The sequence below is a fragment of the Aythya fuligula genome, chromosome 2 (assembly GCF_009819795.1).
Source record: "Aythya fuligula isolate bAytFul2 chromosome 2, bAytFul2.pri, whole genome shotgun sequence".
Taxonomy (NCBI): domain Eukaryota; kingdom Metazoa; phylum Chordata; class Aves; order Anseriformes; family Anatidae; genus Aythya; species Aythya fuligula.
Window position 1 is genome coordinate 21766385 of NC_045560.1, and position 22433 is coordinate 21788817.

The window sequence follows — 22433 nt, forward strand, 5'->3', positions numbered from 1 at the left end:
AGCTGAAGGGTAGAGGAAAATGGGGTCAAGATTCAAATTTTGGCTCTCAGAACATATGAATTTGCATTCTTTGATTATTTTTGAGCATTATCCAAATCCTTCCTTGGTCTTCTCCATTGTCTGTGGCTGGCCCTGAATTTGGGAGCCCCAGCATGTGCAGTGAAGACAGCCTCCATATGCCAAACAAAATGCAGTCCTCTTGGTGTGTGATTGTCTTCTCAGCATCTGGGGACTGAGTCATTTTTAAGTCAGAGCAACCATATTTGGATAAAATTGTGTTTTTCTGTTGCAATTCATGGGATGCTGTTTGGTACTGCTAACTTGTTTATGTCATCTGCCCAATGAATTACTGTCTGGAAGCTTCTCCTTCAATACAAATATTCCTTGCCAGCTACTGTGGTTTTTATATGTTATTATTTTTGGGTAATAATCTAGGTTTTTTAGTGCTGCCAAATAATCTTTCCTTCTGCCATGTGGTGCAGCATGCAGGGACAGCAAAGCATTCCCATAGCAGCCAGCTATGCGTTACAAGTGTGCTCTGAGACACAGGGGGGCTCAGCTGCTCAAAGGTCAGAGACATGATGATCCAATGCATGCAGATTTTAATTAAATACCTTTCAAAGCTCCTGCAGCCAAAGGAGAAAAACGCACTGAGTGTCTAGATTATTTGCACACTGTCAATCTTTAATTAAGATACCTGAGATAAAGATTACCCTTACTGGACAAGACAGCAGCATGGGCACCTTGTGAATAAAGAGCTGTGTGAGAGCAAAGGGCACCTGGGCTCTCAAAAGTACAATTCAGCACTAGAGGTTTCACTTCAATCTCAGGACAGCTGGCGGAGAGCAATGCTTTGGGCTGCTTCTGTTTCTGGGCTATTAGTTGCATTGTTATTACTTGCTGGATTGAGCTGTGAATCAAACCACTATGAAAAAAAGAGGCAGAAAAGAAACATTTATGATGAACAGTAAGTACCATTGCTATTATCAATTGCAAATGGATTTATTCATACGGTGGGGTTTAAGTGCCAGTAATGGGAACAGAATGACTTTACTGCATACATTTTCTACCTACTTTCTGGCAGATATGTGTAACTAAATGATCTTTTGTTTTTTTCTCGTAATACTACAGGCCTCGTTTGTCCTCAGAACAGGGTAATCTAGTGTTCCACACTGGCTCCAGCAAAAATATTGAATTTAGAACTGGACCACTGGGGAAAATAAAGCTTAATGAAGAAGATCTTGCAGAACTTTTTAGTCAGGTGATATAGTTACTTCTCCTTAATGTGTCTTCGTTTCCAGTTTTGTACATTAGTAGTTTAATTTTCTTCAGAATTTTTCTTAGCAAATGTTTGATGTGTTTTGTATGATTGTTATTTTACATTTTTTCTCTTAGCACTCTAATATGAACGCGACCTATTGTGGACCTGTAAAGTAATCAATTTGTTACATAAAGTAATTAAAAGATTAAATTGTGCATGGAACAGAGCTCTCTGTATTTAAAGAGACTTTATAATAGTAATATTAAGCAAGAATAAAACTTTCCTAAGCTTTTAAAAAATCAAAGCTTGTTTTACATTTACCCTTTTTAAAAAACAATTTAGGTGAGAGAAAGTAACGCAGAGATTCAAGAACTTAAGAAAGCCAGTGGTGTCTCTCAGAACGTGTCGCACCAGGTTTCTCTGCTGGCTTCCAAGGTGAGCTGCACCCTCGTGTATTCCACCAGCATTCTGTATTTTCCATTCCCCAGATTAACAGAGTTGCCTGATGCATTTCAGTATTTCTCGGCTTCGATTCAGGGAGCTGGGGCAGAGTCCATATTTAACATCAGCTCAGAGTCTGTTTAACATCAGAGATACTGAACCGGTATCTCTGGAGACAATGGAAATAGTCCTGTAATTCCCATAATTTCCAATGACCAGGATTCTTTTTCTGTTCACTGTCTCCATGGACTATGTCCTCTAACATTTATGGAAGTGAAATCTCACTAAGTTGAGGCTATGGACCAAATATGTTCTTATACATGTTACCTAGATATTCCACTGCATGGGTGAAATGGGATGTAGAGATTTACAGGGGAAAGAAAATACCTGCAAGGAACTTTTCCCAGCTACTAAAGACTTTTCTCCAACAGAAGATGGAAATCCTTTAAGTGACTTAATTTAGGTGTCTTTTGTTAGAGTGCAGACATCATTTCATTATAGGAAAATATTTTATAGCCTGAGACCTCCAAGGGAAATTGTCCTAACATGTGTCTATGGTATTCCCTGATTCACGTTCTGCTTGCTATTTGTGGATCTAACCAACTGAGATATGTTGAACCTTTCCTGGGCTTTCGGTGTACCCACTTCAGTCCTCAGTCCTTCAGATGGCTCATGAGCACCTGAGCAGTTCTGTTGGAATATTCATGTTCTTAAACACCCTAGTGCATCTTCACAAGACCGTTTTTCTTTTTGTAGGCAAAATTGGACATATTCTTTTCATAAGCAGTGATTTTCTGAACTGCCTAAAGGACTTAAATCCCAGTGAATGGGATCTGATTTGAACCTGACTGTCACCTGGTTTCACACACAAGCTATACTCCAAAGAAAGCACTTTGTTAGTCTACTGGCATCCAGCATGCCAGCCCTGAGACCAACACGTACCTCTGCAGTGGCTCTCATGCCAAGGACAACTTAATTTGCATTTCTCTTGCAGATCACAGATCTTGACAACAAACTTCAAAGCTTAGAGCAGGTGAGTAAATGGGAAAGAAAATGAAGATCAAAAAAGAAACATCTGACCCCAAGTAAGTAAGATAAGGTTACAATGATTAAATAGCTAAATGATTTCTTTCCTCTCACACACTGCTCAGGAAAACCTTTTCTGGTAACAGGAGGTTTAAAAAAAGCCAAGGTTTGTAAAGGAGGTGAAATACCCTCTTACAAAACATAAACTGTGTAGGAGCCTGCATTCCTTAAAGGAAAAACAATTGTAGACTGAAGAATAACAACTAGATACCAAGGAAAAATAAACTCTTCCTTCACTTATCTGTCAAGCCAAAGACTGAAGAATTTAAACTGGAGTTTGTGTTGTGCTGGAAATAGCTTATTTTCAACCATCAGCTGCTTCTCCATGAGCGTGTGACAAGCCACAGCTACTCCTGCCAGTAAAAGCAGTTGTCCGATGAGTCACCCATCAAATTAGGAAGATAAGATAACCAACTCTCCATCTAGACTCACTAACAGCCTGCCATTGAAGAACAGTTTCTATTAATATTTACGTCTTACAGAGCTTCGCTCATCCTAGTGCTTGCAGCCAGTCATCCTGTGTAAGATCAATCATACTAAGTCATATTTTTGTACAGATGTGAATGAAAGAGCTCAAAAGTTTTGCAAATTAACCTCACTGAAAAAGGTGAGAGGGAAAGAATGAAAAAAAAAAAAAAAACAAACACAAAAACTACAACTTTGTCTTGAAAGTAAATGCTGATGAAAAACTAAATAAGAAGGAAGCTAATTGCCTGCTCTCTTGCTGGGTTTCAGTCTCTCCAGAGGAAAGCCTGCAGCAGCAACCCCTGTGAGAACTCAGGGACCTGTGTGAACTCATTGGATGGTTTCTTTTGCCTCTGTCCCAGCAACTGGCAGGTGAGTCTGTAGACTCCCTGAATGTGTGATGTGTGTTGTAACTGCAAGGATGTACCTGGCTTAGCAGAATTGTGACAAAGCACACCACTTTAAAATTGTTCAGGATGGAGTGAGATATACTGAACAGCAAAACAACCACAACAGAGTCATCACTTAGTTTAAGTGCAACACATTTGGTTCTCAACAACACTGATGTACACCAAGAAAATTGAAGCCCCAACCAGTGGGTCAGACCCTGCACTGCTATATGTGGGTGATGCCCCATGGAGTCAGTGATGCTTGGCAGTTTCCACAGCAGAGAATTAGTCTTTGGTTTTTGTTGAGCAGTGTGAACTGAACTGCATACCTTGCTGTTGAGCTTATACAAGGGTATAGAGAGAATGAAGGAAGGGAATGGTGTTTATTGAAATCCAAAGTAAAACAAATGGGGGTGTAAGTAACCAATCCCATTCTGGGTTTTTGAAATCCAAAGACCTTCTTGGCAAAGGCTTTAATGGTGTTGTTACATACATTTGAAGATGGAAAATTCCACCTTTTTCTCAAAAACTCTCAGCCTGAAAATTGTCCCACTGAGACTTGTGTCAAAACTGATGTAGTTTCAGTCCTAACAAAACAGCATCTCCTGATAAGAACAGTTTGAAAGAAAATTTTCGGAGCCTTTTGCTAGGGAGTTGGAAAGTAGTGGGACCGACAGTACTAAGCTGTCCATATGCTTTCTGCAGACATCTGAAATATTTTATCCCTCATCTGACTGATAATCAGGGTCACAGAAACACAGCTGAACAATAGAGTGTTGTTATAATGTTTCATAAGAGAAGCTGTGTTGATAGCAGCCCATGGTTTGTGTATGTTTGGAAACTATATTAAACATTGGCTCCATGGTTTGCTTCATTTCTCTGTTATTTGGAAAATAAACTGGTTTTCCATTTCATCTTAGGGCCTCCTCTGTTCAGTGGATGTTAATGAATGCCAGATTTATGCTGGAACGGCACTGGGCTGCCAGAATGGAGCCACTTGTGTGAACACACCCGGCAGCTACAGGTAACTTTTCAAAACTATACATAAAAATGCTGTATAAAACACTGCTATGTCTGTGCCATCTGCAGCACAAGTTCTAGTAACAAGTCTATGTAGTATCTATGCACTATATATCACCTCCTTTCAGTCTGAGAGGCCACAAAATCATTAGTACACTGTATAGATGAGCCCTCCACAGGCACAGATGCCCTCCAAAGCCATCGCTTGCTTCAGCACAGGAGCAGAGCTTTTCTCCAGCAAACTCTTTGAGATGCTGGAAACTTCCTAAGCACGTGGACATCAGTGTTCAGTGGCATCCCCAGCACGCTGCATAACTCTTGGAAATGCCTTCACCTACTCCAGAAATACCAGCAGCACTGAGACTGGAGCAGCACAAGCAACACACAGTGCTGTCAGATAGAAAGGGAGGAGAAATGCTGCCTGCAGCAGGCTGGCCAGAAGGGTGCTTGGGCACCACAGACACGAGGTTCCTGGGGCTCACCCTCCTCCAGCTGTGCCCAGTCAGAGGGCAGTCCTTGTTCAGCTCGTTAAGAAACATGTTTCCGTTTACAAGGCAAGCCAGCCTGAACATCCTGAGTCTTATTTTCCATAGTGGCAAATAATCTGGTAAATAAATAACTTTCAGATATAATACAAAGCTCTCCCTGTGCAGTGGGAACAAGCAGGCTGGATAACATGCCACAGCTTTCTTCAAAGCAACTTGTCTCCTGCTTCAGCATGAAAGCCTTAGCCCCCACAAATATTTGCTTGGTGTAACACTGCCTTACAGTGCTTTGTCAGTTCTTGGAGGAACTTCACAAAAGGGAAATTCTCATGCAGTGCTCCTCACACTTCAGCAGGAACACAGAGCCTGTTGAGATGTTACTGCGTGTGTAAGGCTGCCTGACAGCTTTTCTTTGATTTTAAAGATCTTTATAGCTTGCTTGCAGCTGTCCTCAATGCAAGACATTTATCAAGGAAACACCACACAAAGCAGCCTGCCTTTACTTATTGTTTCTTACTGTGCTCTGCTATGTGGCATACAGGTGTGTGACTAAATTAAGGTTTGAGGGAACAAACCGTCTGCCTTTTTCTCAGCTGCTTTCATTGTGTTTCTATGGTCATGATTCCTGAAGTTTGTTCCCCAGTGTAATTTTTACAAATTACACAATTACTTCAAAGAAACTAGAACCTCTTTGTAAGTCACAAACATTGTGATATTACTGCTTTTGCATTATGCCCTCAGGATTATAGTTCAGTCCTTTCCCCAACTCCATTATACTTGTCTTCACAGACTCCTTTCACATAATGTCCTACTTATTTCTGTGCACTCCTCGGATGCTAAATCCATCCCTAAACAGGGTGACATTGCTCTTTTCAGCAGCTGTAAGAACATTGCTGCTGGTTTTTCTGGGGCCCAGCACCCCTTGTCACCCCAGTCCTGCTCTGGTGCAGTTACATACACCAGTAGGGACTGTTGATAAAGAAAATGGTGATATGTAACTTCTCATAGACCTCAGGGATAACACCAGGTGAAGGACAGTGCTCAATCAGGTACTGTCAAATGGAGGGTAATGCAGTCTTCACTCCCTGTTCAGAGTCTTTACGTGCAAGCTTCAAGCTCTAATTCAGGAAAGCACAGAGGTATGAGGAAAAAGCAGGTATTCTAGAAATGCTTTCCTGACTCAGCACCTCAAAAGGACATGGCATCATTTGGACAAAAGGTCATGGGAATCCCCATGTCTATCAGACATTTGCATCGCAATCAGCATAATGGGGGCCTCACCAGGACACGAAGGTAGCAATGGGAGAGGACCAGGGCAGTGCCACGCCGCACTGCTTTGCAGTTTGGCCAAAGCTCCTTGCAGCGTGGCCGACTTCTCAAAGCTGAGCAATTTCAACTGGGTAATGGATTAACCTTTGCCAGACTAGGCAGGAGACAGTGTCATTTTCTTTCTCCTTTGGAGCCTCTCCGATTGCCTTGCTGTGTCCTTTGGAGCTGAATGTGAGGCTCTGCATGTACTTTGAACGTTTGGGGGTGTTCTGCTTCCCTGTCCTGCCGACTCTCTGCTTGCCCAGCTTGAGCGACTGCACTTGCAAGATGATGTCGGTGTATTTGCTGTCTCTTGCATTAATAAACATGCAGTTTTACAGTACTGCGACTGCAGTTTTGAAGCCTGAGTTCACCTGGGTCGCTTGTCCTGGGTGCAGAGTTTAGTTATCTGCAATTGGCTTATCAAACACTTTTTCAGCTGATCACGTCGCCATGGCAAGGATAGCATGGCATACTAGTAAATTGCTCCAAGGTCCAGATCAGCTGCACTGGAATATCTGATTCAAACTGTGTAGGTAAATGCTTGTACAGAGGTGTTTTTATTTGGTATTTATTTATTTATTTATTTATTTTTATTAGCCAGCTTAAAAGCAAGTGAACAGGGCCAAGTGAGTGCTATATGTCTCTGTGGGGATCAGACATCTCAGCACATTACTTGCATCGAAATAAGTGTCTCACCTTCATTTTATTAAAAGTTATCTAATTCATGGGAGTCTTTCTGCAGTTTTAATCCCATTCAGTTAGTTGTATTTCAGACTCAGTTTTTGTCCATGTGGAAATAAAGGACCAGAGAAAAGAGAACCATCACCTGATAGCCCAGAAGCTCCTGATTTCAGGTCCACTGTGTTTGTGCAATGCTGTGACTAAGGTGTGCCCTGCGGGATGCATCCCTTCAGCCTGCAGCTTTGTTCCTCCTACCTCAGCAAACCCTTGTGCTGCCACTGTCACCCCACAGAGTGTGAGGCTGCCCTGCTCCCTGCGATGGGCTGGGTGCAGGATAGGAGGGAATGGCCCTGGCTGGGCCACCTCCCAGGTGAGTGCTCAGCAGCAGGGAAACTGCTGCAGGGTTAAGAGCTAACACCACCATCTCCTGCAGTGGTGGAGGTTTAAAAAACAAACAAACAAACAAAAACAATAACAGCAACAACAAAAAGAAACTGCAGTGACAGCTGTAGCTTATACATCTCTGCTTTGGGATGGAGTGCAAGGAATGATGTCTGGACTGCTCTGGGGAGGTGAGTGGGGATGCTCCTTGTGTACAGACATAGATAGGAGATAAGCACCAAGCCTCTTGATGGCAAAGCAGTTTTGTGTATTGCTAGAGGTAGAGCTTTAGGTACCCAGCAACATATGAAGGTGAAAAGCAAAGCTAAGGTGCTCTCTGGCTGAAACGGGGATTTCCAGGCACATATTCTGCTGAAGTCTCACTTTAAATGTTTCCTTTTTCTTGGATTTGTGATTGTAACAAAAATCTGTGGATACTCCCGTGGGCCTGGACAGTCACGGATATGAGCAAGTCCCACATGGCTCTTCAGTCTCTGCTAGACAGGAGCCTTGCCTCTGGCTGCAGGATTATTAATGGGATTGTCAGTACTGCTAAATACACAGGGGCTTCATGAGGAACACCATATAAATAAACACTGCAGAATATTATCTTACTATGGTAACACATGATCTTTAAGTGCTATATAGAAATAACATATTGATTTTTCTGTCTGCTTTCACCATTAGCTGCTCCTGTACTCCAGAAACCTATGGGTCTCACTGTGCCTCGAAGTTTGATGACTGCCAAGGAGGATCTGAGATGCTCTGTGAGCATGGCATCTGCGTAGATGCAGAAAGGGATCAGCCCAACAAAGTAAGGAACAATGTATAAGTCTCGTTATGCAAGGCAGCATGAACATGCAATAGATTATGCTGAGTACCACAAAACTGTGTAGCACTGAAAAGACATCGAGAAATGCCACTGCACAAAGAAATGCCACATAACCTCTCTGATGTCTCAAGGACAGCAGCAAGAACTGGAAATGCTTTGTGTCTTGTTAAAGAAACTTGCGAAAGTATTAGATCTACAATTACATCCATTGGGAGATTGGGAATAGTCTTTCAACAGTCAAAGTCTCATTTGAAATATCATATTCTTACCATTCATTACTTGGGGAGTTCAGGACTCAGTTGCTGGAATATTTTATTACTTAAACGATTCAGAAGGACAAACGTGGTTTTTGTTTTCCCTGGGAAAAGCAATACCTATGGAACACTGACTGCTGGCCTGGTGGCTGCTGCCTGTGCTTGGTGCTCTGTACCATCCATTTGACTCCATCACTGACTCCAGGCCTCAGCTGTCCAAGTGCCTGTACTGGGTGGATGCTAGCATGTACTCGAATGGCCTTCTGCAACAAGCCAGATAATTGTTTTTGGGACAAAATCCGGGTACAGGGTGTTCACTCCAAAGGCATGGATGGAAGATGCCAGCTTTGGCTCTTTCCGCTCAGAGCAACCCTCCAAAACTACCCTGGCAGGCTTCTGTTCCTTAGTGTTCCTATACACCCATGCACCATTCCAGCCACACCACATATTCTTTGTGCTAAAATGATTTTTTTCTCAACTTGTAGAAATTTCCACAACTCATCACTTGTTTTCTACCTATTTTTGTGGAGAAATCTTTTTCAAGAGGATTCAGTGTTGGCTTAACAGCATCTGCTCCTGTGTCAGTCAACAATACTGTTCCCATTAGCTTTAATTGTACCAAAGCTAGATAAATATTGAGTCTGGCCATTAGTAAAGTTTAGAAGAGAGAAAATTGTTGTTAATGAGAATGTATATTTGCAACTTAATGTCATCTCTTCATATTATATAGGTTACTGAAGAGTTTGCATGCAGCCAAGCTGACTTCTGGTTGCTTACACTGATCTCTCTTGTATAGTTTAGAAGACATTTTATAAGATGAACTCTTGCCCTTTTCTTGGCTGTTCTTCTACCTGTCTTAAATGTGTAATGTGGTGTTTGCTGTGGCAGCCCAAGTACCACTGTATCTGTGACATTGGCTGGATGTCCCCTCCTGGCAGCCCTGCCTGCAGCGCTGATATAGATGAATGCAGCCTTCCCAATCCCCCATGTTCACAGAACCCGCCTGTGCAGTGCCACAACACACTCGGCTCCTACTCATGTGGCCCCTGCCCCACAGGTACCGTGTCATTGCTTGCTTTTATGTTGGGAGGGGGTGGCAGCAGGTAGTACTGGCAGTGTGTCATTCCCATATGGGAATGACTCCATGAAATGCTCCAGTCTGTATCCTACAGAATAAATGCCTACAGGTTATGGCTTATCTACATAACACATAGATAATTTTACACAGCGGAGTCTAACGCATGATTTATCCCATCCTAAACAGGTCAGATCTAAACAGGTCAGATGAATAGCATTCTTGAAGTACCTATTTCTTTCCAATGATTTTACTGGGAGCCCAGAACAACTAGATTGGGATGGGTAAGACAAATCCTTCCCAGTGTGTGTAGGGTTAGCTTCATGTCAGTATGCCCATTGTCCCAAGGTAATATAAAAATCTAATTGTCCCTTCAAGCCATAAAACCTATGAGCCATCTTTCTGAGTAGGGTATGTTTTATGTATAGGATGTGTACATGAGGAGCATTTGAAGATTTAACCAGAGTTATAATAAAACCTTGCTGCAAATTTTGCACGTTCACTAGATCAGAATTGTCTCCTCTTTGGATTAAACTGTGTTTGATTGTGACATATCCACAATACAGTTAAAATAAAGCATTCTTATACAAATACCTTCACTTTGTTGTGTTTGTAACACATTTTGCAGACCAGTATTAATTATCATCAGTTATCAGGAGGACAGGTCTTCTCTTGTGTTATTGAGAGGAAATTCAAAAGGCAGATTTTTCTGCTTTAGGAGAAGCTCTGGTCAAAGCAGAAGATGAAAAAGTCAAGTGTTTTCTATTTTAATGTCTGTCCTGTGCTTCTTTTTAGGCTGGCAAGGAAATGGCCACAGCTGCCAAGACATTAATGAATGTGAAAGTAATAATGGAGGCTGCTCAACAGCACCAATGGTTCCATGTATCAACACAATGGGATCCTTCCACTGTGGACTCTGTCCACCAGGTAAAATAATGGAAGTTTTTGTTGATAGAACTATAGAAAGACTTAAAAGATGAAGATTTAACACATTTGAGCCTGCTTTATGATATACTTAAGAAGCTGTAGACTGGTTTTATATAAAGATTATCACATGCACAAATATATTTTTGTATTTTGTACAGTGCTATACTGTAATATAGGATGTAGAGTTCACAAATATTTAAACTGCTTCAGCTATTAATGAACATTTTGTAGAGTAGGTGTCTGTTGGTGCATTATCTGAAATGTGTTTCTCTTGTACTAGGTAGCCCCTTTTGGTGTTAAAGCTTTGATTTTATAAGGTACTTCCTTTAAAAAAAAAATGAATGGGAGACAGGGATTGCATAATTATGATAGTAATCTCATTGTCTGTTTTAATTAAAAGAGTATCCTGTGTGCCATAAATCAGATGTATTGTCTGTCTTTAAAAAAAGGCTAGATAATTGTTTGTCACACTCCAACTGCTTTCTATAATGGCAGTGTTTCTATTGCAATACAGGTCAAACAGTGGAAGCGGTGACTTCTGTCCATATAATTTGTGTTCTATGGTTTCAATTGCTTTACAGGATGCATGCAATCAATATGGGAAATACTAGCATGAAAAAGGGTTTCTAACTGACCTTCCGACTGCCATCTGAATGGTAGTAGGCTGCAGTTACCGAAGGCTCTCCATTACTGGGGGCTGAAGGACTATCAGCATGATAGAAACGTGGCCTCGGGTGAATTTTGGTGTGGTATAGTGGACCTCAGTTCTGGCTGTGTATTTGTTCCTCAGCATTTTGGTCCTACAGAGCCTCCCAAGAGAAGGCAGATGTTGCATTCGGAACCCAAGGGTAGCTCTGATATGCAGTGGGAAGCCCTGAGGTGGTTGGGGCTGGCTGTGTGCAGAACTGTAGGCAGGGCAGCACATGGTGACTGAGAGACCTGAGCTCCTATGGACTCACTCTGACCTCACCTATGTTTGGGTAACACTAATATAATTCTTTTCTAAAATCACATGAGGATTTAGTTAAGATCAGAATCCATCCTTGCAACATAGGATCATAATAAATAAGCCAGGTTTTACTCCAGAAAGCTAATTTCTCTCTTTAGCTGCAAAGGCTGTGATTTTACACCATAAATTAGTGTTTTTTTGTTTTGTTTTGTTTTGTTTTGTTTTGTTTTGTTTTCACCAGATGATTGTTTTTCTGCTGATGGTAAGGGAACATAGTTTGTTGCAGACTAACTAAGAGTTATCTCTGTACAGGTTATGAAGGAGACGGACGAACATGTACCCAGGTTGATATCTGCTCAATAAATAATGGAGGTTGCCATCCAATGGCAACTTGTACCTCTGTTTCAGGTATGATGCTTTTGTAAGGACTGTAAGGACAGTGTGAATCTCAAGAAAATAGTCTATTTGAACCCACTTTGTAGCAAAATATTTATATTGCTACCCCTTCTCCATAGTCAGTTTTGCCTTGCCCAGAGGAGTTCACAGGCAGGTTGGCTAAAGTCAACAGGCCTTTCCACAGACATTGACAGAAACAGATTGAGGCTCCACACAAAAGAGCAGATTTCATCATAAAAATGTGGAGATCTTCGCCATTTCCTTTCAGTGTGGTTTCCAGTTTCATCTGCTTTGACTATTTTTCTCCTTCCTATAAGTATTCTTTCACCACTTCCACCACTTCCCAGGAAGCTTACCTTAGACTCTCAGGTACAAAAAACAGGGATCTTTTCATGATCAGACCAGGCAAAGACCGGGGAAAGTACCAAAAGATCAAATAAGTTGGCATATATAAAGGCTCAGCTTCAAAATATCAAGGAACTGTCTTGTAATGTTTGGTACTGTCATTTTAACAAGGACTGAACTAGTCTCTTTGTTTTTGCCTGATTTCCCAAGGACTAATGCCATTTTGTTCCTGCACATCTGGGTACACTGGAAGTGGATATGGGCCAAACGGATGCTCTCCCCTCAATGATACCTGTCAGCTGCAAAACCCTTGTGCAAATGGTCAGTGCGTGGTAAGTGCTTGACTCCTCACAGTCTCCCTGCTGTGCTCAGGGAAGTTAGTATTGTGGATCTGAGGATTTTTGGTATTTCTGTTCTGGAAGATACTTATTATGATGATTTTGGAGAAATGTTCACAAATGGTAAATTTGTTGTTCAAATAGAGTCTGATCTTGTTTGTCCATGTTGTTCTACAGATATCCTTCTTTTGATGATTCTGGGAGTCAGGGGGAAATGGGCCATATGATGTTTTCGCCCTTCCCTTTCATGATTTTCTGTTCTAAAGGAGATGATCCCCTCTTCCCCACTCCACCTCTTACCCTCTTCTGTGCATTCCTCACTCATTTCTGTGGGTACCTGTTGTCTTTTCGCTCAGCTATTTAAAGGACCTTTTGTGCCCAGATCTCATCTACTTTTTCTAACTATTTAGAAACTATTTTAGTCAGTCTATTAAAAGAAATTATGTACTCCCTCAAATTTATCCTAACATATAACTATAAGCAATCATGGTTGCAAACTATTACTTAAAGATAATGACACAGTCAGATAGTTCAGTAATGGGATTTTGATGCGTCTAATAAGATAGGGTACATCAGAGCTATATTTGGCCAGTGTAATGACAGATAAAATTTAATGTTAATTAAATACCAGGCAATGCAGATCAGAAAGCACCTTTTTATTTTCTAAAATATTATTGTAGCCTTTAATACACAGAAAAATCCTCTTCCATAATAGTGAAAATCTCTGTTCAGGACACAGAGGATGTGATCAGAGAATGTACAAGGAAATAAAGAATATAGCACATTGATTATGGGACATCAAAGCTGGCAGTTAGCATGTGCCATGGAATATCAAAATCTGCTTTAACTGTAAGAAGTATATCTAGAAAACAACAAATACAAGAAAAGAGGGCATAAGAAACTAAAACAATTACAGATACGGAAAGACTTGATTACAAGGAGTAGTAAAGGTCAAGACAAAAGAAATGGGAAAAAAGACAGGAACAATACGAAGAAGTAAGGGAAACAGTTCCTACTTAACATCCCTCAGGGTGAAAAATAAAGTAACATCCACATAACTACAGTGCAGACTTCTAAGAGAACAGGCTTGAGAGGAATGATTTATAAACCATTGTTATCTTGGCTTGCTATTTTTAAGTTTTAGATAATATCATTAACTTGTGTCTAGGATGATCATTTCAAAACCAAGCAAACAGTTTCCTGAATGATTAAATGAATACAGATTTTGGGTTTCTAAAAAGTACCTTGAAAGAACTCTGCAAAGAAACAACTTGATAGAAACAGCAAACAGCTAGATAATCTGATTAGGCTTTTGGTTTATGTTGGTATTCACCACTTACCATCAAGGCCATTAAACTCCAAATGATTTATTTCTTTGTTCTTATATCTCCACATAAAGTAAGTGTAAATGTCAGTGTTTCTACCAACTGCATTGATTCTTCTATGTGATTCATGATCATTAAGTTTATTGCATTTGTTTATACCTGTAGGCAACGATCTTTGGATATTTCTGCGTGTGCAATGCAGGCTGGACAGGCCCTAATTGTACAGAAAACATTGATGAATGCTCTAGCAACCCGTGCCAGAACGGGGGAAACTGCACTGATGGGATCAACAGCTACACCTGTGAGTGCACCAGTGCTTGGACAGGACCACAGTGCCAGACTGCCCAGCAAGGTATGTCCAGGACATCCTCCTCTGGAGAAAAAGGCTAATGTTGGTGGACTACAGGTTCTGGTCCCTTGGAGTTAGAGTTTTCCACATTTTTTTCTTTATAGCTGCTTTGTTTAGCAATAGGAGAGGAACACTGGAGTTGCGGGCCTACTGGCTGTGACTAGCCTCCAGTTATCCTAAAATCAGATTGCTGTTCCTGATAAGTGGTCTGGTAAGCTGGGTAAGAAAGAGGGTTTGGTATAAGGGAAACAGATTTACAAGAGAATGTAGTAATGTTTTTCTTCTGTGCATACAATTTCATTTGTTGCAAAACTGAGAGGTCCAGATATTTTTAGTTAACATGAAAAGCCAGAAAAGGTTTTCAAAACAGAAATGTAATGAAAGAAATGTTATCCATGAAACTAGGAACGTGGAGTTTTACAGTGTTCCTACTTGTAGGATTTCTTCTGAATATGCATTCTTCTTTTTCTTTTGGGGGAGGGGGATTATTATGCCATTAATTTTGATTAAACAAAGTCAGGATAGCATTCCAGTGAGTGTCTCTGTGGCATCCATCTATCAGATGGCTCCTATGTATTGCAGACTGATGTGAAAAAAGCAGATTAACTTTTTATAGAATACAGAATGTTAAATTTCACTGAGCCACCATGAAATCTGATCTATATTAGAGCTACTTCAAGCTCTTTCTGCTTTCTTTATATGTATAACCAGTAATTTTTTGTTATTAGGAATATATATGTGGAAAAAATATTTAACCATTCAAAATGTGAAGAATAGAGAACCATTTTATATCCAGTGACAAATTATAATGTATCAGTCTTTCTTAGTTCTTATTCAAAGTAAAAATAATACATTCTATGATATGATAATTATGAATCTTGTTGAGAAATTGTGAGATGTTTTAGACGGACACTTCAAAGAAAATTATATTCTTTTTACCATTCCTTCATACAAAATACTTCATTTCAGTTCGCTGATAATTGAGTATTTCTTTGCTGTCAGTTGAATGTTAATCTACAGCTGCTTCTTGTATACCACAGCTGTATGTGCATTGTATTTTGGGTTCTTTATGGACATATTTCTCTGTAGCTGTTTGGGATTCCCAGTTCACATGGTCAATAGACCACGGTATATTATAAGAGGTGATATCAGAACCAGAAATCTGACCCCAAAGGATATATAAAACATCTGAAGGATACATTCTCTGATGCACGACTACTGGGAAAGACAATTTTATATCATGTGAGCTTCAAAATGTCATTTCAGTGTCAGTGGAAATTCTGAAGATTTTAATCCCGAGTTAGTCTTCTGGAAACCAACTGGTTTACTGATAGTTTTCTGAGACAGAATCAACAACTTTTGGCAGACTTCACATTTTCCTGCTGAAAGATCTTTATTCTTTTTCCAGGAACTACTTTTCTCTCAGGGAATAATTTTTCTCATTTTTTTATGATATTCCACTTCAGAGGAAATTCTGAAGTCTTTCATAGAAGCATCTTTCATTCTTGTTTTAAATGTTCAGGAAACCAAAGCTAAAAGTTTGGTTTTGTTTAAGTTTTTACCGTGACAGCACAAATTAATCCATTTACTTTTCTGTTTCTGCAGCTTGTGGAGGATATCTTTCAGGCTCCAGGGGGACTTTCAGTTACCCAAACAACCCAAGCAGCCAGCGGTACGATACTGGGGTCAGCTGCGCTTGGGTTATTCACACTGATCCCAACAAGGTAAAAAAAAGAGTTCAGAATAAAGAAACCTTCATTCTGCAGGACCCCTCAGTTCATCAGAGCAAATGTGGCCATTTTCATGTCACACATTCCAATATCGTCTAACCTACATTAAGGGATCTATATTTTGAATATATTTTTGACTTTGCATGAGAATGAAATAAGTTGTTTTATAAACTAATGGCTGGAAGTGCTTTATAAAGCATTATATGTATGTGACATATCCTCAGCTTTAAGCCTTAGAGCCACTACTGCTGTCTTCAGTAGAACTGCATTAAAGCACATTGGCAGGGAATCTGAACTTACATAAAGCTGTGCATGTCACTATTTATCTAGAGTAGGTTCATAATACACTGATTTTATATGTGCAAAAGAAAGATCACTTTTAAAAAAGAACGATCATTTTTTTTTTAACTCCCATGACAATATTTTCAATCATAGAAAGGATGAGAAATGTTAACTATCTGATGAGAAAGCTTCCATGGGAAACTTGGAATAAAGTATTATATGCTAAAGTTCAAGCCTTTCTAACTATATCATGTAGCAGACACAGGCAAATGATATCAATTATTAGTTTATAGGAATAATGCTGTTTCCAGATAACTTCCCTGTCCAAATTCTTTCTGATTTTCTCTCCTTTCTTTTGATCCTTAAGATTCCATAATATTTTCTTCTATCCCGGAATTTTTCAGGAAATCACATAATGACTCCAAAGCGAATAGATTCTCACAGCTGCATGAACAAATAAATCTTTCCTATGCAGAGTTACAGCATAAACTATTTTAGCAAATGCAAAAAAAGAGATTTTTTTGTTTTGCTACTTCTTGTTAGATTCTGCGTATTACTTTCCCGGTCTTCCAACTGAAGGCAAGTAATGACTGTAACTCTGACTTCCTTCAAATCCATGATGGGGCTTCAGCATCAATGCACATGCTGGGAAAATACTGTGGTTCCACACCTCCCACAGAGCTTTTCAGTTCCCACAACTCCCTTTATTTCTGGTTGTACGCAAATCACGCCATTACAGATGGAGGTTTTACTGTTCAGTGGGAATCTCGAGATCCTGGTAAGTTTGATGAAATGTCAGGTAATTTAATGTGTTCACAGCTTTGGAGCAAAACGAATGATTTACTTACTTTAATCAGGAAATGTTAAGAGCAATAGGACATTTTACTAGGGAATGAGGCTGAAATTTAGACACGTGTCATTTTAAGCTATTTAAACTCCAACTTTAGGCCTCTGCATGAATAATGTACTGCTAGTTTTTAAGGCTGCTTTTTGCCCCCTGTGAGGAATCCCCTATAGAACAGATAATCCTGGAGATGACATTCTTCTGATTAATTCTCTTTTCTCACAGAAGTTTCTAGTACATTGAGCAGGCATGTTACCCTTTTATTTCCACTGACAATTTACAGGAGGATAAAGAGGTTGAATAATGTTTTCCAAACATTATAGGATCAAACTGTTTGCAATTTAATTTCAAATTATCTGTGATGTTTTAGGTATGATTTGCAGGCTGTTACTGCTTGAATTCTTGGTAACACCACTTGTGTGATTCTGTGAAACGAGTCCTGGAAGTGCATTTCTAGAGATAAAGCCTAAATATATCTTGTGCAGCATCAAGCTCACTTCACTGTTCTGTACAGAACCATCTAGGAACAAAACTGTGCACTGGGTTGTGTCCTGAAAATATCAGAGAAAAAAAAAATATAGAAAATTCTGGTGGAAACTATTTCTTTATTTTAAGAAACAATAATTAAAATGTTCTTTTATTTTTTTTTCTTTTAATTGACATTGTTAGATATCATAGATAGCATAGTGTATTTTATTTTTAAAACAAAAGCTTTTGACCACTCTCCTAAAGATACTTCCATTAAAACTGTGAGAGAATCTTTCTTTTACAAAGCAGATGAGGAAATATATATATATATATATTTTTTTATAATTGAATTGTAAAATTAATTATAAAATGTAAAGAAAAAAGTAACCTGTTGGTTTATTTGTTTGTTGTTGTTTTTTGTTTGTTTCTGAATGTATTCTGAATTCCAAAGTGCTACCTGATCTTGAAATTTTTGACAATTCAGCTTTTGACCTGATGTGCAGTGTTAATGACTGTGTTGTTCCATGTTTCTTTCCTGTTAGAATGTGGTGGCGAGCTGACAGGTACTTATGGCTCAATAACCTCTCCAGGATACCCTGGTAACTATCCTATAAACAGAGACTGTTTCTGGACCATTTCAACCAGTCCTGGCCTCCTCATCACTTTTGCCTTTGGCACACTAAGCCTAGAACACCATGAAAACTGCAGTTATGACCATTTAGAGGTAAAGTTTAATTGTGGATTATGACATCACTTTATGGCAATGTTGTTGCAAAACAAGATATTTCAAAACTTTTTGTATGTACAGAAGTAGACTGTTTGAATATAAATCCTGGGTAGAAATGTTCATTTGTACTTAACTCCAGCCATTGATGCACTCAGATTCAAAAAGAGGATGAAATCCCACTCCACTGAAGTCAGTGGAAGTCCTACAACTAGAGAGGATGGGATGTAAGACCAAGCATCTGGTGGGAAGCTTTCACTTTCTTGCAAAGCTTGGTCTCCAGACTGCTAGCAGAATGTCAAGCCACAGAGGTTCAGCCTAAGTAAAACTATTACGGGAAGGTATCTAAGATTAATAGATTCCTATTATAGTGCAGTCTATGACTTGATGGGTGAGCATAGGACTTTCTCTCAAGTGAAAAGCAGTGGTTACAGAATTCACCAATGCCCACTCACAAGAATAAGATGATAGTTTGGAGTAGCATATATTCCATAACTGGTCCATGCAGGGGATGATTTCAGGGAAACACTTCAGCATTAGATCTCCTGATCCTTTCTTTCCCTTTCACAACCCCTTGATGACTCCTAGAAGAACCCTCACAGCTATGCTGGTAGGTCTATATCTTACTTTCTGTGTGTCTGGAGGAAACTTCATATGAGCTTCCACCATCCACGCTATCTCCTGGGCCCCTTTATGTAACTTTAAGAGTGTTTGTACTGTCCAGAGCTGGCACACATCTGATAATCCTAAACAGTGATCTATCGTTCTGTCTAGATTCGAGATGGTCTTCTTCCACAAGACCCTGTTGTTGGTAAATACTGTAGCACTGGATCTCCACCCCCACTCCAAACCACTGGTCCATATGCCTGGATTCATTTTCACTCTGACGACTCAGTTACTGATAAAGGTTTCCACATTGTCTATACAACATCGCCTGGTAAGTAAATTTCAGCACTGAAGTTTAGCCTGTGACATTCCCAGGATATAGCCAACAGGACATGGACATAATTAACATTTACTATTTAATAATACAGAAAGTCTCTTAGATTTGTAGTCATTGCTTAGAGCCACACTAAACTGGAAGAGTTCTTATGGTTGTGAATATTTCAACTAACATTTTGTGTTCTTAATATAGCAGATCCAAGTTGTGGAGGAAACTACACTGATAGTGAAGGGATTATCACGTCCCCTTTCTGGCCTAACCCTTTTATCAACAACCAACAATGTATCTACATTATCAGACAACCAGAAGATGAAAAAATATACCTCAACTTCACCCATATGGAGCTGGAGAGTCACAGCGATTGCTCATTGAATTATATTGAGGTGACTTTTCTTAAGCAGTTAATATGAAATGTTAATTACATGTGTGTACAAAGAAAGGCAGCATAATTTCTGTCTCAGGTGCCACTACAGAGACCGGTGTTAATCAAAGGATTAAGTATACCGATTTATTAGGGTCCAAAAGTCACAGGGGCTAAAAGAATGAAGATAAGAGAACAAGAAAATCTTCCTGCATAATACTAATGCTAATTCTTAATCAGCTGGACATGATTAATATGGAGTTTGGACCATAGGTAAATACATGCCAAATACAAGAGAAATAGAAATAATGGCACAGCTTCTATGAGGCATTTTCCAGTGCCTCATGGTGTTATGCTGAAAATTTGGTTTCAGTGCAGAAACAAAGCATGTGATTTACATATCAACAGAGCCCATCCCACCACCCCAGCCAGGAGTAGGGCAATGTGGGGCAGCCCTGAGTGATGGGCATCACACTGGGAGAAAGGAGCAAGCCAAGGTTGGGCTAGGATGTGCACTCATGGTTGGGTCTGGCTTGGGGATGCCCATGGCTGGGAGCTGGAGCCTGGTTCTGCTGCAGCCGTGATGGGGCAGGGGCTGACAGCACTGGGAGCTGAAATGGGGCTCTGGGCCCTAGGCAGAGTGGAGGAGTCCCCAGGAAAGTCTGGTCAGGTCCTGGTGGTGCCTTTGGGGCCTAACGAGCTCTGGTGGGATTTTAATTACCAGTTTGTGCCCAGTGTCCTGCCACCCCATCCCCGTGTTCCTCTGTGTCACATCCCAGCTTGCCATACGGCAAGACATCATAAATACCTCATCCTACATGGAATGGCTGCTCCTTAGTGCCATCTGTACAAAACTGCAGTTGTACCTCAGGGAGATTAACAAACATAAAACCAATGCAACACCAACCCTCATGGCTAAACCAGGCGCAGGGAAGCTGGTGGCTGGTGGGGAGGCTCTGGAGGGAGCCACCCTGGCCCCAGGCCCAGCAGAGCTAAGGCTGAGCTTACAGACGGCTACAACAGGAGCAGCATGGCACTGTGGGGCTGCACGGTTACGTGGCTTTGTGCTTAAGCTCTTTCTGACCAAGAGCAGCATAGGCCCCTGTGAGCTCCCTTTAGTTAATCTGTTTTTAAAAGATTTGTTATTGTGCTAACATCGTTCCCGTCCCTCCTCCTCTAACCCAGAGACTTTGGTTGGAATGAAGTGTAATTAATTTCTGAAATGAGAGGGGAAGTGTGTTTAATGAAAACAGACAGCTTTTGTTTGTTTGGCCTGGTACTCCTCTTGCTTAATTGCTGGCAGAACAGCGGCTAAATTCACAGCAGTCAGAGAAACAAAACCATTTCTGTTAAATGCAATCAGTTTGTATTAATTCAGCAAGGCATTTACCTTCTTGTTTGCTGATCTGTCACAAGCAGTTCAGTTTTCCTGTATTTCTGTCTATCTCAACACCTCTTCCCCTTCCCTCTCCCTTAGTCTGCTCAGCCCAGAGCAGAGAAACACAGCCAGCATTTTCTGACGCAGGAAATGTGGTTACGAGTAAAGTACCGTGCTCCTTTCTCAAGGCCTGATTTTCCACATATACTTTTCTAAAATATTGTCTCATTGGGCTTTATGATGAAGATCAAGTAGGGAGATAGATTTTGGATGTTTAAATTACTTTAAAAATCACTTTCTGACGATTGTTTTGTCACCTTGAAAAATTGCAGATTATTCCTATCCCTGGTGATATCAGGAAATCTGCAGTTTCCACTGAGCCAGACAGAGCTCACAAACACTTGCTCAGGGAAGGATGTTTATTCTTCTACTAAGGAAGGAGCAGCCTGGAACTAGGGGTCTGCAATAAGAAACTAGACACAATAAAACTTCTTATTTAAGAAAGGCTGTGACATAATGCTGCAGAGGTAAGGTGTTAGGCAAGCCAGCTTCTTCTCCTTGCCATCCTTCTAGCTGGCAATATGAGACATTATTCACATAGTTAGAGAACCTGTTACTTTTATCACTACTCACTGGACTTTATAAATCAAAAATATAAGCAGAAACAGGTCAAGAAAAAATGTGAACTCATGCAAACTGTAGTTCTGGAAACTTTCACTTCTGTATAAAGATCCTGTAAACATTCCAACACAAATTCTGATCTTTGTTACTCCCCTGTAAATCCAAAACGACTGTCACCTGGAACTTAGGTCCCAGGGAAATTTAAAATATCTGTTAGAGTCACAAAGCTGTCTAACCAGGGGAGATGGCCAAAGCTGAGCAAGCTCTGGATGCAACTATTCTTTCTTATGCACAGTCTATGGATTCAGGTCCTGAAATTTGGAAATACAAATATCTCTTTTCCTGCACGTCCCCTTAATTATCATGATTTGTAATCAGCTTCTGAGATAGTATACCAGGTACATTTTTCCTTTGATTGGAAAATTGATTAAGGTTAGTGCAGTAGCAGTGTAAACGGTAGAACCTAGAAATGATTCCCTGATACAGTTTCACTGTCATTTTCATGCATTGGACCCTTCGGACAAAAAATGGAAAGACATCAGTATACCTTTTTACTGCATGTGGGACTCAGAGTTGCATCTTTTGTTCTTGAGCTGCCTGACTGTGTTGATGTACAGGTGTGATGTGATGTGATTTTTCTAGAGAAGTGCTGTTGAAAAGTCATTACAAACTTCATGGCCAGAGCAAGGAAATCACAAATCCTCTTCTTTTTCCACAGCAGGGTTTTAGTGCTGGCAAAATTTTCATAGTTGTCACTGGTGAGCACCTGACC

The 22433-nt window shown here is 40.3% G+C and overlaps 1 protein-coding gene across 1 annotated transcript in view; it reads left to right on the top strand.

Moving 5' to 3' along the window:
* The first annotated feature begins 848 nt into the window (after positions 1 to 848).
* The window catches only part of CUBN (cubilin), a 138509-nt gene continuing 116924 nt past the window's right edge, over positions 849 to 22433 (top strand). The window contains exons 1-17 of the mRNA XM_032182345.1: positions 849 to 967; positions 1132 to 1261; positions 1604 to 1696; positions 2697 to 2735; positions 3524 to 3625; positions 4563 to 4666; positions 8208 to 8334; positions 9495 to 9663; positions 10477 to 10608; positions 11870 to 11965; positions 12509 to 12630; positions 14127 to 14313; positions 15916 to 16034; positions 16866 to 17100; positions 18177 to 18358; positions 19133 to 19295; positions 19494 to 19684. Of these exons, the coding sequence (XP_032038236.1) occupies positions 849 to 967; positions 1132 to 1261; positions 1604 to 1696; positions 2697 to 2735; positions 3524 to 3625; positions 4563 to 4666; positions 8208 to 8334; positions 9495 to 9663; positions 10477 to 10608; positions 11870 to 11965; positions 12509 to 12630; positions 14127 to 14313; positions 15916 to 16034; positions 16866 to 17100; positions 18177 to 18358; positions 19133 to 19295; positions 19494 to 19684 (2310 nt within the window). The remainder of the gene's footprint in view (positions 968 to 1131; positions 1262 to 1603; positions 1697 to 2696; positions 2736 to 3523; positions 3626 to 4562; positions 4667 to 8207; positions 8335 to 9494; positions 9664 to 10476; positions 10609 to 11869; positions 11966 to 12508; positions 12631 to 14126; positions 14314 to 15915; positions 16035 to 16865; positions 17101 to 18176; positions 18359 to 19132; positions 19296 to 19493; positions 19685 to 22433) is intronic.